Raw genomic sequence first — 25,372 nt, 5'->3', positions numbered from 1 at the left:
TGGGGACCAGATGGGGTGAGGTGGAAGGTGAGGAAGAAGAGGAAGGATAGGCAAAGCCTGGAGTCTAGGCACTGGCAGGTTTGAGCCACAGGAGCAGAGTCACGATGACACAATGGCAGGACTAATAGAGGAAGAGTTCAGGAGAAGGTGGAAGCACAGCCTGAAAGTCCTTGAATGTCAAGGCAAAGAGTGCAGACCTGGTCCTGGGCCTGTATGGAGCCAGTGTCTGCAAGCAGGTAACATGGATGGATGGAATGGTTTGTGAGAAAATAAACAAATGGTGATGCAGATGGATTATGAGCATCATCTACAGTGCTCACAAATGAAAGAATGAGAACCTAAGTAGGGAGATGGATGAAAAAAAGGGAAGAAGGGTGTAAATTTTGGAGACTTGAGGGGGATTTACCAGCACTGGATGGGGTTAGGGGTGGGGTGGTTTGGAGGAAGCTGTGGAATTCAGGGAAAAAATGGATCAAAGATGACTTTGAGCTTCTCTGCCCCTGTGTAGGACCACTTAGAACTTTACCAGCCTAGACATGTTTTTTTTCTCACATAATGGCTTTTGCATAACACTACCTTGAAATCTGATACCGTGTTTCCCCGAAAATAAGGCGTAGCCGGACAATCAGCTCTAATGTGTCTTTTGGAGCAAAAATTAATATAAGACTCGGTCTTATTTTACTATACCATAACATAAGACCGGGTCTTATGTAATAATATAATATAATACTGGGTGTTATATTAATTTTTGCTCTAAAAGACACACTAGAGCTGATTGTCCGGCTAGGTCTTATTTTCGGGGAAACAGGGTAGCAATAGGTGTCCACAGCTATTACTTAGGCACAAATAACTTTGGCTGCTTTGTCCAGGGTATCACAGGTCTCGCCCAGGTGTTTTCACACAGACTTTGTAGAGCAGGAAGATACTATTTCTCACAGGTGGTTGAGTTAAATTAACAATGGCTCTGGAAAGGACTTTGGAAAACATGTTTGTCCAGCATAGGATTTTCTGTGGCCAGGATTCCAGGATGTGGTCCATATGAACCATGGGGCATTCTCAATGACCCCAGAATGCTCAATCGTGCATTATTGACGACCCTCATGTCCTGCAACTTATCTGAGTCATTTCCATGAGCCAGAACAGATGTGAAGCCATAAATCAAGGCTTGCTACTAGTGGTTAGCAACTCTGGTTTAAATACACAAACTGGATAGGGGAAGTTAATAATGAAAAAGAAGTCCAGTGATCGCCTTCAATTATCTATGCTTTACACAAAACTCACATGAGCCCTAATCACCAAAAAAGGTATACTAAGTATTTGGAATTCAGCTTTGAGCCAAGAATATAACCAAGAATTTTCAAGCTGTATGAAATTGCCCTATCTGGTTATAAAGCACTGCTGGTGATGTGGAGAACAGCATTGTGTAAGAGTCATTCTGAAATTTAGCTCTATCCACCTCCCTAGATAATATGGAGTTAACCTCAGCTTGCAAATCAAAGGCTACTTCCTCAGGAAAGATTTCTCTGGAACCCACATTACATCATATATTCTCAAAGCCCCTTTTACTTCTCATGCAAAACTGTATTTTCTCTTATGATTTATGACTATGGGTTTAGTGTGTGATTATTTGATTGTCTTTCTTTGCTACCAGACTGAAAACTCCATGAGGTCAGGATGGCTTCTGGATTTTCTCTCCCCAGTGCCTACTTGATTACAGGTGCTCAATATTTAGGTGCATAGGCTTATAGAAATAAAATCATAAGGAGTAAATGAAGGCCCACTGGGTCCCAGAATGTGCTGAATGGCAAGCCATCTCAACAACTACACACCAGCATTTTTAAAACAAACCTCTAAAGAGTCAGTATTAAATGTTGAGAGGGCAATTTACGTCATTCTTATAGATATCATGTTTCCCCAAAAATAAGGACCAAGCCAGACAATCAGCTTTGGAGCAAAAATTAATATAAGACCCGGTCTTTTAAAAAAATTTCCCCCCCTTTATCCACCTTCCCCTTCCCTCCACTCCAGCTCAAGCTGTTGTTTTCTCAGTCTAGTTATGTAGGACACAGCTCTCTGGCCCATGCTGGTATTATGGGCCTTGTGCTTCCCACCCTGCTGAGGCAGTCATTCGCCGGTAGGCCGTTCACAGCAGCTCACGGCAGCTCACGCCGGCTGCCGGCCACTCCTGGCAGCACAGGAGCCACAGCAGCAGAGTAGCCTGCCGCAGCACACAGCACCCTGTGGCAGCTCACGCCAACCTCCGGCTGTTCACAGCAGCCCAGCTCCAGGGAGAGCCATTGTCCAAAATCTTAGCTATAGAGGACGCAGCTCACTTGCCCATGTGGGAACCTGCAACCTCAGCGTTAGGAGCACGGTGCTCCAACCACCTGAGCCACGGGGCCGGCCAAGACCCAGTCTTATTATAATATGACTATAATATAAGACCAGGTCTTATATCAATTTTTGCTCCAAAAGACGCATCAGAGTTGATTATCTGTCTATATCTTATTTTAGGGGAAACACGCCTAAATATTTTAGGGGAAACACGCCTAAATATTAATATTTAGGCATTTTACATGCCTAAATATTGAAATAATAACATTTTTTAAAAATTATGTTAATATTATACCATAATAATTATGTATTTCCATAGTAAAGAATAACAATGTCTATAAAGAAGAGGAAAGAAAGAAGCACAGTTGACCCTTAACATGGGGTTGGGGGCATCGACCCCCAAGCAATCAAAAATCTTTCATATACAAAACAACTGTTATTGAGAATTGCCTAAAATCAAGCTGAACTGAAGCCTTTCAACTAAGGACGTGCAGAAGAAGCCACTTCCAGATTGGTAGGAAGGTCAGAAATGCGGTACGGGCTGGTCCCACACCCGGGTGTGACCATTAAAGATCAGGAGGGCTATTTTGGCTGTGGGGGTCCACCCCTATCCTTTAAAGGAGCAAGAGATACCAGCCCCACCCCAGCCCAGGGTTCCAGTGCTGGGGAGAGAAGTCCCCATAATTTTTGGTTGTGAAAAACAGTGGAGATTGTGACTGAGTGAGACAGTGCGGCTGCATTCAAAGGCGCTCCTCTTAAAGGGACTGTGTGTGGACTTACCCACCAATGGAATCACTTGCTCTGAGCTCCAGTGATGGGGCAGCAGCTGGAAAGGTCGTAGGGGCATACGGTGGGAAACTAGGTTGTCTGGCTTGGGACGCAGGCTGGAGAGGCGGCTTCCTCCTGGACAGGGGGAGCTGGCAGAGGCCATTTTTTCTTCCTTGAGCCCTACCCCTTCCTGGAGCATGAACACAGGCAGTTGCCATTTTTGAGTCTCCGCTGTTCGCTCGCCCTGCCCTGGTGATTTGAGACTTGGCCCGGCCCAACTTTCAGGCACAGCCAGGCTGCATCCAGTAGTTTCTTCATGCAGGCCGCCTGCGTTGGCTCAAGCTGCACTTTCCTAGGATCTCTCAAAGACTTGTGGAACCTGGACAGGCAGCATCTGACTTCAGCGTGTCCTGTACCTCTGGCTGAGCAGCTGTAAGCCGGCACTAGTGGCAGCCAGCTTTGGTTCAGTCTTGGCCTCTCAAAGGCACTTCCAAGCACAGAGCAGGCCATCTGCGGATTTCTTTCTGGCTTCTTTCCCCTAGGTGGCCCCAGGTGGGGCATGGGCTGTGGCCTAAGTAGACCTACAGTGGATCCCCTCCAAGGTGGTCCTGGGGCTGGCGCCCCCAGTGGTCAGCTTCAAAATGAGCTGGAGCATCAACTAGCCATCTCCAAGTATGACACACCCAACGGGCAGATTGGGGAGGCACCAGGGCCCTGCTGAGGCAGATTCTGCTCCATAGGGTCAGCCCCTAAAACACAGCTCTTCCACTGTAGTCAAGGCCAGTCCTCACAACCAGTGAGCCCAAGCGTCAGTCCCTTCCATTGATGTGCAGTTATCAAGCAAGGCTCAACTACAAGATGAGGACACACACAACCCACACAAGGGACACACCTGGAGCATGTGGCTCAGGTGACCAGAAAGACTGTGCCACTGAACCCCACAGCACACCTACTCCATAAGCTCACTCTACTAAGACCAGAAGACATAGCAGCTTTACCTAATACATGAAAACAAACACAGGGAGGCAGCCAAAATGGGGAGACAAAGAAACATGTTCCAAATGAAAGAACAGAACAAGGCTCCAGAAAAAGAACTAAGCTAAACGGAGACAAGCAATCTCTCAGATGCAGAATTCCAAACACTGGTTATAAGAATGCTCAGTGATCTCAGGGAGAACTTCAACAGAGAGATCGGAAGCATAAAAATTGAGATGGAAACCATAAAAAAAGAATCAGTCAGAAATAAAGGATACAATAATGGAAACTAAGAACATATTATAGGGAATCAACAGCAGATTAGATGAAGCAGAGGATCCAACCAGTGATGCAGAAGATAAGGTAGCAGAAAACACCCAACCAGAACAGCAAAAAGAAAAAAGAATCCAAAAATTTGAGGAGAGTTTAAGGGGCCTCTGGGACAATATCAAGTGTACCAACATTCACATTATAGGGGTACCAGAAGGAGAAGAGGGAGCGCAAGTAATTGAAAATCTATTTGAAGAAATAATGACAGAAAACTTCCCTAACCTGGTGAAGGAAATGGACATACAAGCCCAGCAAGCACAGAGAGTCCCAAACAAGATCAACCCAAAGAGGCGAACAGCAAGACACATCATAATTAAAATGCCAAAGGTTAAAGACAAAGAGAATCCTAAAAGCAGCAAGAGAAAAGCAGTTAGTTACCTACAATGGAGCCCCCATAAGACTGTCAGCTGATTTCTCAACAGAAACTTTGAAGGCCAGAAGGGAGTAGCAGGAAATATTCCAAGTGATGAAAAGTACCCAGGAAGGCTATCATTTAGAATTGAAGGACAGATAAGGAGCTTCCAGACAGGAAAAAACTGAAGGAGTTCATCACCACCAAACTAGTATTACAAAGAACCTTAGAGGGCCTTCTTTAAGATGGGAGGGGGATTTAGGACGGACAAAAGGGGAAGGGATTAAGGAGAACGAATTGGTTGTTATACAGTAGTCATGGGGCTGTAGGTTATAGCATAAGCAATATAGTCAATAATATTGTAATAAGTAGGTATGGTGTCAAATAGGTACTGGATCTATCAGGGTGATAGATGGGAATGGGGTTGGGGTCAGGGTGAAAAAGGTGAAGGCATTAAGAATTATAAATTGATAGTTAGTACAGTATGGGGAGTATAATCAACAATGTTGTAAAGATCATGTAAGGTGCCAGATGGGAACTGGACTTATCAGGGGGACCACGTCATAGACTGTAGTTGCCTGACCAATGTGCTGTACACATGAAGAGCTGAAGTAGAAAATACTGAATGTCAACTATAACTAAATACATAGTCACGGGATGTGGAGTACAACATAGGGAAGCTAGTCGATGGTATTGTAACAGCTATAGAAGATGTCAGAGGGGTAGGAGTTTGGGGGGTGGGTTATCACTTTATGAGGGGTTTAAATGTCTAACTATTATGTTGTTTTGTACACCTGAAAGTAATTTAAAAATACATATTTTGTATAACTTTTGACTCTACAGTTGGCCTTTGGCCTCCACAGATTCAGCCAACCTCAGATGGAAAACAGTATTTTGGATCCACAGTTGGAAAATCCCTGGATACAAAGGGCTGACTATATTTATTGAAAAAAATCCACATATAAGTGGACCCATGCAGTTCAAATCATGTTATAAAAGGGTCACTGCATATGGTAACTATATCATTTACACGAACATTTAACTTAAATAAATTTAAGCTCTGTAAAATGAAAACAAGACAGATAATACCAAGTTAAATAGTGAAGGCCACTTTGCCCACATTTTCCTCAAGGGCATTTGACTCAGGAGAGATGGACAAGTAGAATTCGCCCTCAGCAGGTTCACGCAGGCCTCTAAACTCTTGCCTGATTGATTCTTTCATAGGATATAGCCTAGAAATACAAACTAACTACATTTAACCTGCTGTTCAACTAAAAATTAAAAGAAAAAAAATTTTTTCCCCAGGTCTGGGTCCAACTGGGTCCAACAAGGCCCCTTCCTAAAGGAAATTTCAAAGGCAATTTTGACTATACTCAATGTTCTCCTTTTGCTTTGACTTTAATAGCTAACTAGTATGTAAGATTCAACCCTGCTGCACTTCCTGAGCATAAGTGGTAATTATGGACTAGCCAGTATTTAGACTTATGTAGGCAGTGCCATGGATTAAGGAGGGGGTTGGCTTCATCCCTTCTACCAGGACGAAATAAATCTCTCAGCCTAAGACAGAATGCAGGCACTAGGGATCAGTCAGAAACCTTATGGGTCTAGTGCCTGGTCTGCAGGAGACTGGAGGAGCCCCTTGTCTGCTTCATGAGGGAGGATGTTATGTAGGTTTGATTCAAATTGAGTAAATTGATTGAGAATTGAGACTGCTATGTCCACATAGCTTAACTGTTAGTACTGAGAATCCAGACCATCTGTGTCAACATAACTACTAAGTGTAATCAAACAATAAGGGGAATGTTTAAATAAGAAAAAATAATTTATTACAGTAAAAGACACATTTCCATTAATCCCCCTCAAAATATTCCACCTCGCTTTGAACACACGTATCCCATCGTTCTTGCCAGTTTCTGAAGTCCTCTTTAGTGAGTGTTTTTAGTTGCACTGTCATGGCTGTCTTGATGTCCTGAATCATTTTGACTTTAGGGAAGAGCGAGAAGTAGCAAAGTAGCACGGTGCCAGAACCAGTGAATAAGGTGGAGAAGGACACACCGTAATGTTTTTATTGGACAGAAATCACCAGATACCAGAAACAATGTGTGACACGGAGCATTGTCATGATGGAGAATGATTTATGGCACACTTTAAAACACACCTTCTCTCAACCATAGCTCACACCTGACTGACTGCACCGAACAAGTTGAAACTTGTCACACACTGTTACTAGGGTTCGATGCGCCACTTCCTATATTAAAGATCCCTGCCTTTCTGTTGGATGGCACTCAGCAGCAGCATTCACTGTATTTTTTTTATCACAACATAAAGGTTCTGCGTCACACATCACTTCTGGTATGGCAATTTCTGTCAAATAAAAACATTACGGTGTGTCCTCATCCACCTTATTCACCGGATCTGGCACCAGGCGACTTCTGGCTCTTCCCCAAAGTCAAAGTGACAAGGAAAGGTAAACATTTTGAATCAATTCAGGACATTGAGGCAGCCACGACAGCACAATTAAAGACACTCATGTAAGAGGACTTCCAGAACTGCTTTAGAAAGTGGCAAGAATGATGGGATAAGTGTGTTTGAAGCGAGGGGGAGTATTTTGAAGGGGATTAATGGCAATGTATCTTTTACCATAATTAATTTTTAAAAATGTAAACATTCACCATAGTTTTTGATCACACCTCATATTTCTTCCAGGATATTCTTGCCCAGAAAGTTAAGGCTGTAAACCAATAAACAACTTGTTTGCTGCAGTTAATTCCTATAAAACAATCTGTCCTAAGCGAACAGCTTGTTCACCTGGGAAAACAGCTTGTTTATCAAGAACGGTTTACTCACTAAAACTCAATAACACTTGTCTTGTTGTATCCATCAATCCTGAACTATTATGTCACAAACTTTGCTGAAATCCAATCACTTCTGTGCCTTGAAAAACACAGCTTAAGGACTTGGATCTAGACCTCTAAATCCTACAGATACTCCTCTCAACCTCCTCCTGCTTTATAGGACTGTGTCCCTGGCAATGTCCTCACTTACCCAGTCAGCCACTGAACTTAGCTTTCCTTTACCAACAGGCTCTTTTGATGGATGTTGTTGGAGTCCGTAACTGACACAAAAAATCAGGTTTAGTCTTTTGGAAACAGGAAGCATTTAAATGCAAGTTCCAACCCACCCAGGCAGGGAAAGTAGTAAAATTGTCAGTTTTCCTCCTTAATAAAGTAAAGAGGTGTCTATATCATTCCTCCTTTGAGGAATGATTTGGTGTTTGAACGTCTGTCTATGACACATTTCAAATGTACACTTTACCTTCATTTTTCTACTCTTTTACATGATTCTGTATTTTCCAAATTTTCTACAATGAGTATGCATTATTTTGAGGGTGGGTGAAAGAACACAGAGCAAAAGTCATAGATGGAAATTATTCCCAAGTGTAAATTGCAAATGACCTCCAAGTCTTAATTTAAGACACACATACATACACACAGTATATAAAATACCCATTTAGAATCTTAAGCTAGTAAGGTAATTTTATCCCATCAACATCAATATGCACATTGAAAAACTGTACAATTTTAATGCTGCCTCGGTTCTCTCTTGCCTGATCATAAGAGACTTCTGGGGTGTCTGATTAAATATATCAGCAAATAGCATTCAGTAGGTATAGAGTGAGGCCCAGGAATCTGTTTTTTGTTTTGGTTTTTAAATGAGCACTTCCTTCAGTGATTCATACAACTGAGCAAAGTGTAAAACACAGGGCCAACAGCACTGATTCACTGGAATGCAAAGTCCAACTTCCATCGTAAAACCATCCAGCTGGGAAAGGAAGGGCTGAGCCGTTGACAAATAAAGATTGCCTCAACTGTCTTAGCGTGGCACCTCTCTGTGCCTGGGTTCTGGGCCTGTCTGGAAGCACTAACTCACAAAAGCCCCAACCTACTCTCAAACCTGGTAACAGCTCACAGCTGGACTCAGGAAAGCTCCCACAGCCAGAGCTGGCTTCCAGTGCAGGCTTCCCCTGCAGCTCCGGAGCGCCTTCAGCGCCGAATGCAGCTCAGTAAAGGGAGCAAGCTGCCACTTAGTGATCCCAACCAAGCTTTCTTTTTACCTTAAAGAAACTTCCTCGCTTGTCCAGACTGCGTGTACCCATGGTCCAAGCTGACGTTTCCTCCAGTGAGGCTCTACTGCATGCCTGGGACTCCTGAAGGTAGAGACATTTTTAATGGTTAGCCCAGCCTGTAGGAAATTCCTTTCTAAGCCACAGAACACTCACAACAACAGTCCTGCCAAGATCTTTTTCCGTCAACAACACAGTGCCATTTATTTCCCACCAAAGCCCTTCCATCTCCTTTCAGGACGATTTCCTACCTCAGACAGCACAGTTCCTAGACGATGCCCCACCTCACTGTCCCACCTCCGGCTTCTCCAGCTGACGCAGGTCTCTGATTGCTTTGTGTTTGCTTGACCTCACACTCAAGTCCTAAAGGGACCAATATTAGATATCACCATAATCTGCTCCAAAGGTTATTCACTTAATGTTGCTGGTCACAAAGCGACAGCGGAAGAATGAGGCGATGCATGTCCCAGGAAATCCTGCTGGAATGGGATGAGGTCATCCTTAGCTCTGTTAGCCCTCTCCCCCAGGCAAGGTCAACACAAGGGCACTGGGAATTAATCCTTCTATTTCCTTTTCAGAAATCAAAGATTGGAATGAAATCCTCTGTCGCTGTTTACAGAGGTCAGTTTGTGTAAGAAACAGATGTAAATAGTTTTCTGATAACCTGGAGGGAAATTTAAAGGCACGATATGATTCTGAATCATAACCCTAGCTATTCGAGCTTGGAATTTCCCTCATTCAAGCATCAAAATCCAAAACCTTTCCCTCTTGGTCACAAAGCCTTCAATGTAAGTAAAACACATACATACATGCTTGGCCAGCATGCATTGAGAAGGTTTGGGGAGTGTCCCCAAACCTTCCTTACCCAGTGAGGCTGGACCAGCAGTAATTATAAAACCGCCCTCCCACTCACGATCCCTTCTGCTCACCACAACACAAGATGTTGCTGGTCCTAACTCCAACGCATACAGTGGAAGGACAATAAAGGAAATATTCAATGAAAATATCTCGAGCCACATTAAGGAATATTAAAACGGGTTCAGCTGCGTGGGTGGAGTGGGGAGACACCGAAGCCACGGAAGCCAGAGCTAGTTTGCTGAGGCTTTTTCATTATTAACTGGGGGACTGAGCCAGCAGCACCAAAGGGATGGTTCAACAAGTGGAAAAACATAATTATTTTGCTGAGAATTACACATGCGTGAGTGAGCAACTCTCTTTCAAGAGAGGCTCATTTCGATTCCAAGATTTGCCTCTCCATTCACATCCATGGTAGGCTGCACAACCTATGGGATCCCATCTAGGAAAAAATAATAATGCAGCGAACACCTACCCCTCCTTCTGGAACCTTCACCTATTTTAGTCATTTCTCCATCACTCGGTCACTTTAAAGGTTCAGAGTTGTCTTCCCTGCATTTCTTTCCACTTGTAATCCCTTTGGATGAAGGCCAGTTTCCAAAAATGTCCTCAGTAGACTGGTGAGCTTTGCACTGCAATTCTGCTGACTCCAGAGGTTCAGATTCTCGGGCTGAGCCACTTAATGGAGTCCCAGCTCCACAGCCTTTGAAGTTCATCACTTATTAACAAAACCCACAGATTGGAGTGACTCCAGAAAGAAAACAGTGCTGTGTTCAGAGCTAAGTGTGGAATGGGAGCCACTCTGTAACCTCGGGGAGCAAGTGATTAACTGTTTCAACCCAGAAGCACACAAATAAAAAAGTACACTTCTTGAAACCAAGCCTAATGTCTGTAATTCGTTTTCTTTCAGACTTTTTCTCGGCAAGGGATTTGACATCGCACAGCAGTTAAGGAATGGCTCCGCGAGAGCCAAGACTCCATTCCTCATCCAGACCTACGACTCTGTTCTGTTCAGAAATCTGCTGTGTACAAACCCTGTCTGATGGGCCACGACAGGCAAGGAATTTTGCCTATAGCAGCAGAGCAGTTAGGATTCCAGCAGTTTACTAGTTCAATTAGCTGCCTGAAAAATGCATGCGTGCACCTCAACTTGAGCAGTCCTCAATGAAACATGCAGTTTAGATTCTGCATGGAGCAGGCAGATCCATCACATTTCTTCAAAAAGATGCAGGTCGCATCAACTCCTTCTTTAAGAGGCTACTCCAGGATGGAGAGGTGAGCAGGTGATAAGAACAGGCTGCCAAGTGTCACAGCAGGTTCTTCCCACAGAAGAAACTCCAAATAGACAGCACATCATAGATTATTCTAATTTTTAAAAATAAAATTCTTAAGAGCACCAAAGAAGTTCTGGATTAGGGTCTTTCTTGTTATAGCAAGAGTTTCCTTTCCAAACCATAACCTCTAACACCTTGGCTCAATATGAACAGAAATTTAATAGAATTTAAAAATTACCTCTTCCCATTCGCGGTTACCACCTCTCCTTCCAGGGGTTACACCAGCAGAATCATCCTAAAACCATCTCAGTAACAGGCCAGGTACCGTAGTTTGAGAGGCTATACAATTCCTCCAGAGTTAAGACGGTGGAAGCTTGCTGCTTTCTGGGTTTCCTTGAAGGGTAAAGCGGATTCTTGAAAAATCAGCCCAGTGTGTTCAGTGGATCTTTCCAGATGCTAGCTAAAAGCTAGCAAAAAAAAAAAAAAAAAGTCCTAATGGGACTAAAGGACACTGCAAACATTTTGGAGCTGCCAAGCCTCTTCAATAACACCACTGAAGGAATGTAAACGAAGCTGGTTGCTCCAGTCACTAAAGGACAAAGGCAGGAAGTGATTATTCCTCACTCTCCAGAAACACCAGGCTCTGCCACTTCAGACCTAGCTGGGGCTCCCCATGTGGCCCCCAAAGCCACAGCTGGGGTGAAGAACTATCCTGGAATTTCAGCACAAAGGACTCCCTGAATCATCCGGCCAGGCTTCAGGCTGCCTTGACTGCCGTGGAAAAAGACTGTTGAAGGTTGGCTTTCCAGTCCATTCTATAGAGAGCCACTGAGGACAGGCGCTGAGGCTCCACCGCCTGGACTTTGGCTGCCGGCTGGCTGATGGGGATAGGAACACCGAGTGCCCAATATCCTGTTCACCGATCAACGGAGCTGGGTTGAGTCACTGGCGCTCTTCCAGCTTTTGCTCTACCTGGCCAGAGGCCAGATCTTGGCAACACAGAGGGTCTGAGATGTGTCATCCTCCTCTCCTATTCTCCCCCCTCTTCTCCTCCTCTCCCCTTCCTCCCCGACCCCTCTCCCTCTCCACCCTCGATTTATTTAATCAAACTACAGCTTCCTCTTTTATTTGCCTGAGATCACAAGTGCAAACCTACAAGAGAAGCAGCAGTAACACTTAAACATTGGCATCCATCATTCATAAGTGCAATTTAAAAGAAATGTAGCATATATAAGTCATGGGTTCTCATTTCTAAGTTGCTGTGAGAATTGCTACAAAAGCGTTCTCATCACTACCTGTTTGTTCTTCTTTCTAGCAGGCAAAGTGAACTTCAGTTCTTAGTAAACAAGATCTCATTACTATAATTACTTTACAGTCAAAGTGACCGAAGTAGGAGAAGTGACTCACCCCTGGGGACCTTGATCTGACAGATCAAGGCCAATCCCAAGAAATGCACTTCACTTTCTCACCTGAGGATGGCAAGTCCTCTCTCTGATTGTTGGGGTCTTTTCTTGGTTTGTGTGGTTCTTTTTTTTTTGTTTGTTTGTTTTGGTCTTTAATAAGAGAGGTAGAAGCAAGTGGGGTGGCTCTGTGTCTGGATCCAGGACAGGTCTCTTAATAGTTCTGTGATTCTCTTTGTATTACCACAGCTTTTACAAGTTGTACAGAAAACCTCTATTCCAGGCTCTGGCTTGACAATTTGTTATGTGAATTTTTAAATTTTTTTCTTTCTTTAAGCATTGTGAGTCACCATCCAGCACTGATTTTCCCTCTGTCAATAGTCAAACTTTTTTTTTTTTTTTTTAAAGCAGACCATGAAAACTATCCATCCAAAAGAGAAAGCAATTTGTGGGAAGAAATCAGAAGCAAAGACCTGTATTCCCAGCCTCCTCACTCAGTAACTTTGTTTTTAGAAACACTGTTCAGTTTTCCCAAGAATAACCAAGGATAGTAATTATTATTATTATTATTATTATTATGAAGGTGCTCCGGGGTGAAACTGCATTTCTGCTGCTCACACAATTGGCCTATACATGGGGCTAATTCTGGTGGAGGTCCATCCTGTCCTTGGAAAACTGGTCTCAGAAACTCTTGCCTCGTCCACAATGCAGACGCTCTGCAGGTGCCCACGTACTGAGGTGAGGACACTTCCACCAACAGCAGTGTGCACCGCCCTGGGCGACAGGTGGGCAGCTCTGCTGGCTAGAAATTCCTCCTTTTTTTTGGATGGGAAACTGCCTCTCTTCTCTTAGGTCCCACCCAATGCCCTCATTTCATTCCTTGGTAAAAAGGTGGATCTCTCTTCCACATCCCTGCAGACATGTCAATTCCTCCCTTGAGAGAGAGCTTCTCCTGAAGGTGCTGCTGACCTCAGGGTTGGTGCACTCTACCCACCGGCAATAGGGCTGAGAAGGGAGAGGGGGCAGCTCCCCCCAAAGTAATTCTCTTTTGGCATTTCAAAAGTATGTGTCTTTTCAAACCTCCTTTCTAGAAAGCTCCATGTGGTAAGTAGTGACACATCCTGCACAAGTGTGCGGTGACTGTGTGCATACAACAAGGAAGCTTCGTAAGCCACTGGCTCTCAACCCAAAGGACGCCATGGACAGGAAGCCACACACTCCAGGTTTTTCTCAGGGTGTACTTGTCAAGCTGCGAGCACTTGAGTTTAGAGCTTTCTTTTCCAAGGTATACTCTATTACCCAGTAATAGACCATTATAATTCTAATCTCAATACTCTTCATTCTTCTAATATTTTTTGTTTGGTTAACTAACAGCTTACTCGTATGTCATTAGTGGAGCAAAGGGTAAGGAACATACACAAAATCCAAATTGCTGCATAAAAATGTCCTGTTCAAGAGGGAGATCTCATGTTAAGTATTCTTACCACAATAAATAAAATAAAAATGTCCCAGATTAAAACCACTTCTATGAAGGAAAAACAGAGGGTCATCATCCCTATATAATAAACTAGCCCCCTAGGGCATACATTGGCGGGAATTTCATGTACGAATTTGCTACCATTTTCTTCATTTTGATCCTGCATATATTTCTCTTTCCAAACTCTCCACTTCACTGTTAGGATATTTACCCTCCCCTTTAAACAATAATGTGCTGAAAAATGTTTAACAACTGGCTTTCCGGGGAATAAAAGCCCTAATTTTTTAGCATTTGCCTATTTTTTGGTGTAAACACTCCTAATCACGGGCAATTTCAAGCTACCAAGGTGACATCAAGAGGCTTGCAAAATTCATGAAAATTTAACAGTAGGCTCTAGTGAGCAGGAAGAACTGACTCCAGTTCACTGCTGCATTTCATTCACCCATTCTAAACCACAAGGTCTCTGAAGAGCTTGCTTTATTTGATTCTTCATACACTGAAGTAATAAAAAATAGCAGAAGTAAGAAACTGGATCTCTAGACTGAAACCAGTTCTTTATCCATGAAACCGCATTATTTGTCCCTACTAAGACATGAAATATTTCTGGCTGTCATCTTAATCAAGTTAGATGGTGCCATCAGGAAAACTTGAAGGAAGCTGCATGTTCAGCCTGTAATTTACACTTAGTAGGTTCTATTTCTTCAGAAATTGAAGAGAAGATCTTCCATTAGTCAATCAGACATTGGGGATCCTATCTGCCTTGTTCAGAGTAGTAGCTTACACAATACTTTGCACATATGTGCTCAGTAAATATTGGATATGTAAGTGCATGAGATTTCACAGGGAAGTCATCTAGGTTTTCAGGAATGGTTTTTAAAGAATGGCTCCCTCAACGCGTAAGATGACAGGAGGAACCACAGATTCAAGAATGACAAGGTAAGATCAAATGCCAGGAACATACACACCATTCTGTTGACTTACATAATGTTCTGGAAAAAATCATTTTTTTATACCATTTTGAAACACAAAGATGTTAGTTTAGGGAATCCACATATTCTGTCTGTGGTTGGATTTTTCATTTCCTACAGAGCCTGTGATCTGGAGGCCTTTCCTCTCTGTATGACATGCAGCTAGTCATGTTTCTCATCTCTTTCATTTTTGCACAGATCAGAATTCTAGAGAGGTTACCAGGTATGTGTCCAAGCCAACACATTTTCATTAGAGATCGCAAAACAAAGAAATCCATCAGAACAGATGCAAAACTCCCAAAGAAAAAAAAAGTGGCCTAGTCAATGGACTTCTCAATGTGTTTGCGCATATACTTGTATCTGTATGTTATGAGGGTTAGAGACTTAAAATTCCCATCCCTGCCCTTAAGAAGTGGGTTGGAAAATACCACTGCCCCTCTGAAAAATGCCCTCCCCTTCTAAACCTGCATGTGGACAGTCAGTGGAAGACATCATCCAATATCAAAATAATAAAATACTACAATACCTTCTATGCATAGTACATGCCCTGTTAACATGGATTAATACCATCTCACACCCAGAATCCACAAATTATTAACGGAGATGCATAAAGAAAGAAACAGCTGTTCTCCAAAATAATTTAATATTTTATGTGTCTACAAGAGTCATGGAAACCCACATAGCTCAGTGAGACTCTCAGTGATATTTCTGCCATCACCCAAAAGGAAGTTTTTGTGTCCGAAGTTGTGCCTCAGAAATTCAGACATGTTTAAAAGTTTCTCTCGGCTGACCAATGGCATTCACGTCTTTTGCTGGGAGAGACAAATACATATGATTGGGGTATTTCACAAATCCAGTTTCATATCACTGAAGTTTTGCACAGGCTACAACTACCAGTTTCTTCAATGCTCTGCATATTCTCTTTGAAGCTTGGGGTTTTTCTCTCAGTGGTCTGCCCCCATCCTATCTTCTGGGGCAGGTGTCTGACCACACTTATGGCAGGGAGGGCAGACTAGGCAGGCATGGTTAGCATGGAGGCCAAGGGGAAGGAGGCAGCAGGATCACCCTTCTTCTATTGGGAGTATTTGAGGGTAAGTACAAACTCACGTCTGAGAGAGACTGTTTCATGTCATAATGATAACCTTGAGGTCAGAATTCTGGAAAAAGAAGAGCAAAGGACAGAGGGTCAATGAGCCCATGGATGGTTGGTCTGAAAAGACACCGGCTGTAGGGGGCCACTGACCTTGTCTGGGTTCTCCTGCCTCCCAAGGGGATGCTATATTTTCAGGGCCTAGGGCAAGAGAACAAATGGAGGCTCATAGACTTTATGCCTGAATTTTTTTAAGTTATAAATCAATACTATAAACTATTAACTAAAATGTGGTCTATTCTCCTACCATGAAAAAATGTACCTTTATAAAGACTTAGAAGGCCCAATTTCAATTTAAAAATTCTAGACTCTTCATTGTTCTGTGCTGAACGTGGGGACATGGGGTGATCCTGAACCTGCCCCATGGTTTACCACCCTTCTCTTCTCTCTGACAGCTCTGTGGGCACCCCAGCCTTCCTGTCCAAGCACTATCCATCTCGTATTCCCTTCCGAACCTTCTAGCCTGTGTAGGCAGTGCAAGCAGGCTTGGACATGTGGGCAGGGAGTCCGGAGTGTGTGCATCTGGAGCAAGGGGAGGAGAGGAATGTGGGCTCCAGGTTGACCCAACTATTGACTAAGTAGTCCTCTCCTTCCTTGGAGAGGGGTAAGGCTGAAGCGGGACAAAGTGCATGGCCCAAGGCAGAGGCCCCTTGTACCCAGGTCTTAGGACACTACAGGGTGGGAAAGTTAGATCATCTTAGGGCCCATGAGAGAACGGACACAGCACTACTGCTTTTGTTCCTCTTCCACCCTCACCCAGTTTTGGTCTGCAGAAGTGTAAGTTTCAGTCGCAAGAGGTCCTGGTTACGCTCTTATGGCACTTGGAGAAAACAGATGGGCTTGGATTCAACAGCCCATAGGCACCCTAATTTCTCGCTAGCTCTTAATTCCAATTTAAGAGGTCATGCTCTCTCCTTAAAAGCACCCCAGCTACTGTGCTCCTTCCTCTGCCTTTCTTCCTTTGGCTATTCTAATACACCATATATGAGGTCTGATAATTAAGTTCATGAACTTGTTGCAACAATGTTGGTAACAATTTTTTTGGTACCAGAGGGATTATTCATTATAAATTTGTACCAACTGGACAAATTCGAGTTAACCAAGTTTACTATTTGGATGTTCTGAAAAGGCTGTATGAAAAAGTTAGATGACCTGAACTTTTCCCCAACAATTCATGGCTCTTGCGTCACGACAATGCACCAGCTCACATGACACTATCTGTGAGGGAGTTTTGAGCTAGTAAACGAATAACTGTATTGGAACACCCTCCCTACTCACCTGATCTGGCCCCCACTGACTTCTTTCTTTACCTGAAAATAAAGGAAATATTAAAAGGAAGACATTTTGATGACATTCAGGACATCAAGGGTAATATGACGACAGCCCTGATGGCCATTCCAGAAAAAGAGTTCCAAAATTGCTTTGAAGGGTGGTCTAGGCACTAAGCATCGGTGCATAGCTTCCCAAGGGGAGGACTTTGAAGGTGACTGTAGTGATATTCAGCAATGAGGTGTGTAGCACTTTTTCTAGGATGAGTTCATGAATTTCATTGTCCAACCTTTACTAAGGACCTACCATTTTAGACCTCCTCCTCCAATCCTGTCTTAAGCCTAAACCAGCTGCCTTTCTCCTCCCAGAATCCTCATCTTTGGAGGTCAATACACACCCAGTAAGCACTGAACAATACGTCAGTCCTGTGTCGGAGATCAAGCCCCCACATGTACATTAGCTTTGGGTCTGGGGCATTTTATGACCCTCTACAATCCACTTCTATTGATCTTGAGGTACTGCAGATAACAGAAAATATGCCTGAGAATCACCCCAAGCTGATTATCTTGGTAATACACAGCCTCACTCACTTTGGGTGACAATGATGGGTCTCCAGAAAAGAGGAAGATTAGAGGTTAATGCTTTTATCTTCCTGAAGACCTTACCTCTTGTTCTTCAGAAGGCTGAAAGTGCTTTTGTTAAGCCAGGAAAGATAGTTTACATCTGCTTCAATGCTGGCCTAAACCAACCTTCTCACAGTCCCCACTGGACGAACCCAAATTTGGGGGGTGGGAGGTGGGATTGGGTGGAAGAGAGCTAACACCCCAGCCCTCTGGGGACAATGAGTCCGTTGGCGTCTGGCGCGTGCTTGATTTACAAAGGGCTTTCATCCGCGTAGCCCCATTTCCCCGGCCTGTTCCGGCGTCACAGTCTATCCAGCACCTCTGCTTGTAAACAAGACACTCCCCCACAGCTGGAAGCTTCTGTTTTAAACAAGGTTTTCTCCACAGACTCTGTCCTCAATTAGGCCTTGGGTACTTCATTTTCCTTCCTGCTCCCTGTTTTTGATTACTTTCTATGCCATTATTATTTAATCGATGTATACAAAGAGAGTAGACAAAAATCAAATCATTCAGTTGGCAGGCTTGTGCATTATTTCTGGATTCCAACTATTTATTTTGTCTGGTTCCAATTAAAAACAACAACACACCAGCATTTGTGGCACCCTCTTCCTCCTTTCCTGAACGCAACCTCCTTTTCTGAACTCAGAAATATCTGTCTACAAAAAAGTACAAAAAGAGGCGCTCATTTTTTCATTTCTTTCTCTCCAAAATGGAGCTTCGAATGCTGACTTTCCACTTAACATTCCGTTCCTCTGAAGTCCATGCTCCCCTCTGTTAACGACAACACCAGACTTGAAAACTCCCAGGGATGGACCTCAGCCCTCTGCACATCAATCACTCGAAGTTCTGCATAGTCTTCTGGTCCAAATGCCTCTCATCTTCCTTCCCATTCTCCATATTCACCCAGGCCTTGGAACGTTGCAGCCTTAATGCTTTCAGCAGCTCTGTAACGTCTCCGTGTGTCTCCGTGGCCTGTGTCGGCTCCATGCCATCCTGTAGGGCACTCCAAAGGAATGGTCCTTTCCCAGCATTCTGCTGCCCGACTCACAACCCATTTCTTTGAATTTAATACACATATTCTCTGGTCAGGTATTCAGGACTCCTTTACGATCTGTTTCCAACCCAATATTACAATCTCAGCAGTGATGTGTGTGTGTGTGTGTGTGTGTGTGTGTGTGTGTGTGTGTGTGTGTGTGTAGATTGGTTATGCCCCCTCCAGAACAGAGATCCCACAAACGTGGAGATGGAGAACATTCCTGACTAACACCTACCTATTCTTGTGGAGTATTTTCACACATGACATTTGCATGCTGTTGCTCCCAGCCACACTGCCAAACCTAAACCAACAAGTGGTAAGCGGCCTAAGTTGGCAGTTCCATGCAGGTGAGATTCTGAAGCCACATCACGCACTGTGCACTGGTACTTAGGAGCAACAGTGCCATGCCTTACCTTGACCCAGATCCTTCATCTCCCAGATCGTGCAGCTCTGAGCTGTGTGTTCTTTCAGGGGTTCCCAATAAGATTAGGCTCTAGTCTCTCCAGTGAGGGCTGGCTTGATAATATACCCTTTTTGGGTTGCCTTTTCTTTCTCATTTCCACACTTTCCTACCAGTAGTCCCTTTACAACCCCCACCGCCGCCTTCCCCTCAAGAAACTATTTGCACTTGAATTCTTGCCGCAGAGTCTGTTTTGGGGGGCACTCCAACCCAGACAATCACAGCTGATCATAGACACATGCACGCGCACGCACACACACACATTCACACTTGATAATGCATTTTAATAGCTGCTTCTTCTTTCCTGTCTCCCAGCCCCATTTTCCTTTTGGTGTCCCCCTGAGATCACCTTCCAGTAAATGACCTGGACTTGACTCCTTGTCTCAGAACCTGGTTCACTGCTCCTCTTGGAATCCTACTCAACTGGTACTGAATTTATAATTAATGGAAATATTTTTGCCAATGTAAAATCCAGAAAAAAAAAACACCCATATTTTGAATGAAATTTGTCCCTGTAAGTAACCACCATCCTCTGTGAGTGGTTACTAACACTATCCAGTTAAGAGTGATAAAAAAAAATAAAAAATTAAAAAAAATTGAAGACTTATTTGCAAATTGTTGCAAATAAGTTAAAATGTTATGCTACATTCATTGTAACTAAAGACAACTCTATTTTGAACAGAAGATTTAATTTTAATTAATGCAAAAATCTTTTTTCCTTTTTTAGCCCTTACAAGATAAATTTAAAGACTATGAAGTGTCACCAAATGATCAGTCCTACTTTGGTTCAGCTCTGCTCCCATCTGATCACAATTAAAGCTTTTGAAAAACGCCTCCTATTTTTCTCATCATAATCCCTGGCTTATTTCTCCATGGAATCAGCAATTAATCCCACAATATAAATGGGCGCTTGAATCAGTGAGGTGTTTTTATGTTGTAACAGAAAACTCAGTTCAAAATGGCTTAAAACTAAAGCGTAATGTGTCCTTACAGATTGCTTATTAATTGCAAGAGGAATGCTAGTAACCATACAATGGAGAAACTGGACAACACCTCCACCAGGTGATGAAAATTAATATCCCCTGTGAGGGTAGACAGATGCTGTGTTCCTCCAGACATGATTCCCTGAGAATATATCAATTACAGCATATCCCAACAGGAGGTAGAAACATCACATACACCACAATTGTGGGACATTCTATAAAAGAACTGGCCTGGATTCTACAAAAATATCAATGTCATGGAAGACAAAGAAAGGCTGAGGAATCATTCCAGATTAAAATAAATTAAAGAGAACTGACCCCCTCCAAAAAAGATATGTCCCTGGGCTGGAGAAAGAAACATGCTGTAGAGAACAGTATTAGGAAAACTGATAAAAAATGGTATCTGTGATTTGTATAAAAATACCATTATTAATTATTAAGCTCCATTCTTGCATGGTAGGACTGTGAGAATGTAAGAGAATACCCCTGTTCTTAAGAACTGCATGCAGATGTAGTAGTAAAGGGGCTTGATGTCTGTAACCTGCTCTCAACTGTGTCAGAGAAGGATACAACAAATGGGGCAAAAAGGTTCAAATGGGTGAATCTGCATAAATGGCAAACAGGAGTTCTCTGAACTCCTCTTGCAACTTTCCTGGAAGCTTGAAATTATTTCAAGATAAAAACTGAAAAATCACTAAGCAGTAAAAGTGACTAAGGTATGTAGTCGAGTCCAGCAGTGGGCTCTGTGAGGCATGGACCACGCCAGCTGCTCCATGGTTTCAACTAGGACCTATTTCCCTCACCTTTTTCTGTCCCTGGTGTTGCCTTCTTGGGGTCAGTGCTGCTTACGCTTAGCGTGGCCACTGGTGAAATGGCTGTGGCGGCTCCAGGCTTCACACCCCCAGGCCTCATACGGATGGAGATAATAGTCAGCTCCTTCAGAAGAGTGAGTGGGGGCATTCCTTCCCAGAAACACTTCCCTCAAGTTTGAGAAATCCTGCTTTAAACAATTCTAATCAAGACGTCCCTGGTACTCAGAACACAGAGTCCAGACTCTTTGATGTAGCGTATACTACACAGTCTTCCCCAATCTGACTCAAACCTTTATTTCCATTTCTGACTCCTCCCCTGGGCCCACCCTCATCTTTGTATTTCTGTCTAAAGTGCCCCCAAAACTTGGTAAATACTTTCTGACCCTCAAGACTCAGCTCAAGTATCACCTGCTCTGTGCAACCCTCACTGCCCCTCCCATTAGGTCTTCCCTTTCTGGGTGCCCATGGCCCCTTCCAACAGCCTCCCATGACATTATAATTCCATGTTTCTGTTTATCGCCCGCAGGCCATGTGCTTCTGCAGGGCAGGACCCTGGGTATTGTCTAAAGTTTAGAGTGTGCCCAGAATATCTATCTATAGAATGCGCACGAGTGCATAACATCTGCCCTGCTGACACCACATGCTTCCTGGCTCAGAACAATGTGTGAAATTAATTCATGAGTAAATCTGTGATAGTACGTAAAACAGTGCTGGACACAAAACAATTCACTAAAATAAAATGTTATTCAGTAAAATACATCTTAATTAGTTTGGGTATTTTACTCTGAAGGAAAATTACTCTGTTATTCAAGCCATATGGAACCACTGAGAAACTCATAATTTAGCCAATATGTGGAAAGTGCATATGTTCTAATTTCCTGTTTTCCTCTGGGTCAGGCAATGCACGATTTGTGGCCCGGCATTTCAGCAGCCCTGGCTCAGAAGAAAGGCTGTCTTCATTTTATACGGGAAAGTGGGGAAACCTCAAAAAACCCACACTGCACAAATATCATATCACCAAAGCAGGGGACAAGCAAACTCAGCAACCGCCCAGAGGTGTCAGCTCCTGTCACAGAATTTAGTTCAGCTCTTTGCGCACCAGAGTGCCCCACACCAGACATGTGGACACTAATGGCTTTTGCAACCCCTGCCACAGAGCAGGCTGCTGATGCTGCTCTTTCCGGGCCACAAAAATGCCTCAAAACTCAGAGAGCAGGCTGAGTCACCCAGCAAGATGACATTTTCAGAGCAGTTTGTATAGCCAGCACCCAGAAAGGTCGAAATAATCCCTCTTTGATTCATCCCTCATTTTTCATCAAATCATGGCTCTCAAAAATCTCCTACTGTGGGGTGGCCGGTTAGCTCAGTTGGTTACAGCATGGTGCTGATAACCCCAAGGTTGCCGGTTCGATCCCCATAGGGGCCACTGTGAGCTGCTCCCTCCAAGAAAGAAAGAAAAAGAAGAGAGAGAGAGAGAGAGAGAGAGAGAGAGAGAGAGAGAGAGAGAGAGAGAGAGAGAGAATGTTAAGGTGAATCTAGATGATAATTTAAGAAAAATTGTCCAAAATATGCAGATGTAATCATGCAGGTACAATTTACAAATTACATCTGTCCAGCAGAGAATAACTCCAAAAATTATTGCTTGATCACCCTGTAGGACAATAATCAGTTTCATATCTAAGTTAGCAAACATATTTCAGCAGCCCTGCTTTGAACTGATTAAATCAGTATCTACTTTGTATCCTACTTTGAACTAGCTTGGTCATCTGCTGATGCCTTCCTAATGGGTGAAATAAATCTTTTAAGCCATGCTCATTATATGTCTGTAGGAGAGCTACATTTTAAACTCTTTAACGATCATACTTTGCCAAAGGAAGTGTGGGTTGGAACTAAAGAATTTGGTCCTTTTTTCTTTTTGTGATATTCAGTACTGTCAGCCAGGAGGAGGAGAAGCTTTGGAGAAGTCAGGAAGGAAAGATTCAAAGGACATCGTGTTAGATGAACTGGTCGTCTTGTTCATCAGAGCCAAGCCTCATGGTTCTCCAAATGGAATCAACTCTGGTTGTAATAAGAACCAGGAAAATCTTAACCACAAACAGATGACTGTTTTGCCAAAAAGCCTGGTGCCTCGCTGGGCAAACTTAACCAAACAACTTTATGAACGTTCAACGGTTAACGCCCCACTCCAGAAAAGAGGACATGAACCCTGCAAACTAAATAGTGCCACCCAGGAGAGTCCAAAGCCAGGGTAGTGTCAGTAGTAACTTTTCCTGCCTATTATGAACCAGGGGGGTTTTGTTATTGTTGTTATTGTACCCCTTCCAGGAGCCTTTTGGATATTTTATTCTAATTGGCCCCCCATTACATTTTAATACCACAGATGTCCTCTGTGTTTGCTTATATGTCACGTGCATCTCTGTAATTTATACATAAAAAGAGTAATACTTTTCGTCCCCCTTGAAAAGCAATCTTTGGCTTCTTGGGGCAATATGGCCTCTGTTGACAATGCATGTTATAAACTGACCAGTATAAACTGGGCTGTCCTGGCCTCCTGATGTCTACACAGGGTCCCCAGCACAGCGTGGAAGTGAACACAGCGTGGAGAAGACTGCACTCCCACCCACAGACTTCTTTGCTCTCTCCTGATGAACAACATGACGATGGCAGAAACGACAGTCTGAGCACTTGCTGGATGCCAGGCCCTGAGCCAGGCTTTCATATCCTGTGTTTTAGTCCATTGGCGCTTCCACGGCAAAACACCGCATCTGTCCCAAACACCAAAGGTGTATCGCTCACAGTTCTGGAGGCTGAAGTCCAAGACCAGATGCCAGCACGGTCAGGTGAGGGCCCTGTTTCTGGTGGCAGGCTCCTTGCCGTGTCCTCAGTTGGGGCGTTAGGGAGCTCTCTGAGGTCTCTTTTATAAGGGCACTAATTCCATTTATGAGGTCTCTACCCTCATGACACAAGCATCTCTTAAAGGACCACCTCCTAATACCATCACCTTGGGCATTAGGATTTCAACATATGATTCTGGGGGGATCTAAACATTCAGACCACAACATACTGTCATAGTTGTAGCAAACCTCAAGGCAAAGATTCCAGGGTGAGGAATTTCGAGGTAAGATGATCCCAGGAAATACTGGTAGGGAAATGTGGAATGAGGGAGGAAAGGGAAGGATGGCTTTCAAGTCAGTGACCACTGTGGACAACTGGAGTTTAATCTACAAAGACAAGCTGGCAAACAGTGTCAAACATGAACCGCACAGTAGTCCTACCTGAATAGGGGAGGGAACAGGGGTATTTATAGACAAACTTCCATCAGTTGTTGGTGAAGGCCTACTCCTACTCTCTTTGGGCAGACATGACAATGCTACGAGCCAGAAGCCAGGTTGGTATGACCTGGAATGATAGGGCCCAAGCGTACACAGCTGGCTACACACACAGTCGTATATAATCCTCATAACATCCATAAGAGGTGGGCATGCTAATCAGCCCGAACTGTATAGATATGGAAACGAGGTACAAAGATGTTCAGTAGTGTTCCCAAAGTCCACAGTAAGAAGTGGCTTAACATGATGCTATAAATCTATACTGCCCCTCTCCTGGCACATACATGCTGTTCTTCTGGACATATATATATACACATATTAGTTTCAGGTGTACAAAACAGTGTGATAGTTAGACATTTAAACCCCTCATAAAGTGATAACCCACTCCCGGAGCTACTACCCCTCCGACATCTTCTATAGCTGTTACAATACCATCGACTAGCTTCCCTATGTTGTACTCCACATCCCGTGACGATATACACCTATATATTTAGTTATACTTGACAGTCAATATTCTACTTCAGATCTTCAGGTGTACAGCACGTTGGGCAGGCATCTACAGTCTATGACGTGACCCCCCGATAAGTCCAGTGCCCATCTGGCACCTTACATGATCTTTACAACACTGTTGATTATACTCCCCATACCGTATTATCAATTTATATTTCTTAATGCTTTCACCTTTTTCACCCTGACCCCAACCCCATTCCCAAGTATCACCCTGATAGATGTAGTGCCTATCTGGCACCTATTTATTACAATATTTACATATCTATTTATTACAATACATACCTACTTATTACAGTATTATTAACTATATTCCTTATGCTATACCCTACAGCCTCATGACTACT

General features: G+C 43.5%; 1 protein-coding gene across 9 annotated transcripts in view; it reads right to left on the bottom strand.

Moving 5' to 3' along the window:
- Positions 1-25,372, bottom strand: part of RIN2 (Ras and Rab interactor 2) — a 248,212-nt gene that overhangs the window by 111,275 nt on the left and 111,565 nt on the right. For 5 of the 9 annotated variants that reach the window (XM_081034405.1, XM_081034406.1, XM_081034404.1 and 2 more), the window contains one exon: positions 8,874-8,966. In XM_081034405.1, the coding sequence (XP_080890531.1) occupies positions 8,874-8,966 (93 nt within the window). The other 4 variants (XM_081034407.1, XM_081034401.1, XM_081034403.1 and 1 more) reach the window with 4 other exon arrangements.

Source organism: Rhinolophus hipposideros (assembly GCF_964194185.1).
Source record: "Rhinolophus hipposideros genome assembly, chromosome: 22".
NCBI classification, from domain to species: domain Eukaryota; kingdom Metazoa; phylum Chordata; class Mammalia; order Chiroptera; family Rhinolophidae; genus Rhinolophus; species Rhinolophus hipposideros.
This window is presented reverse-complemented; position numbering and strand designations above follow the sequence as displayed.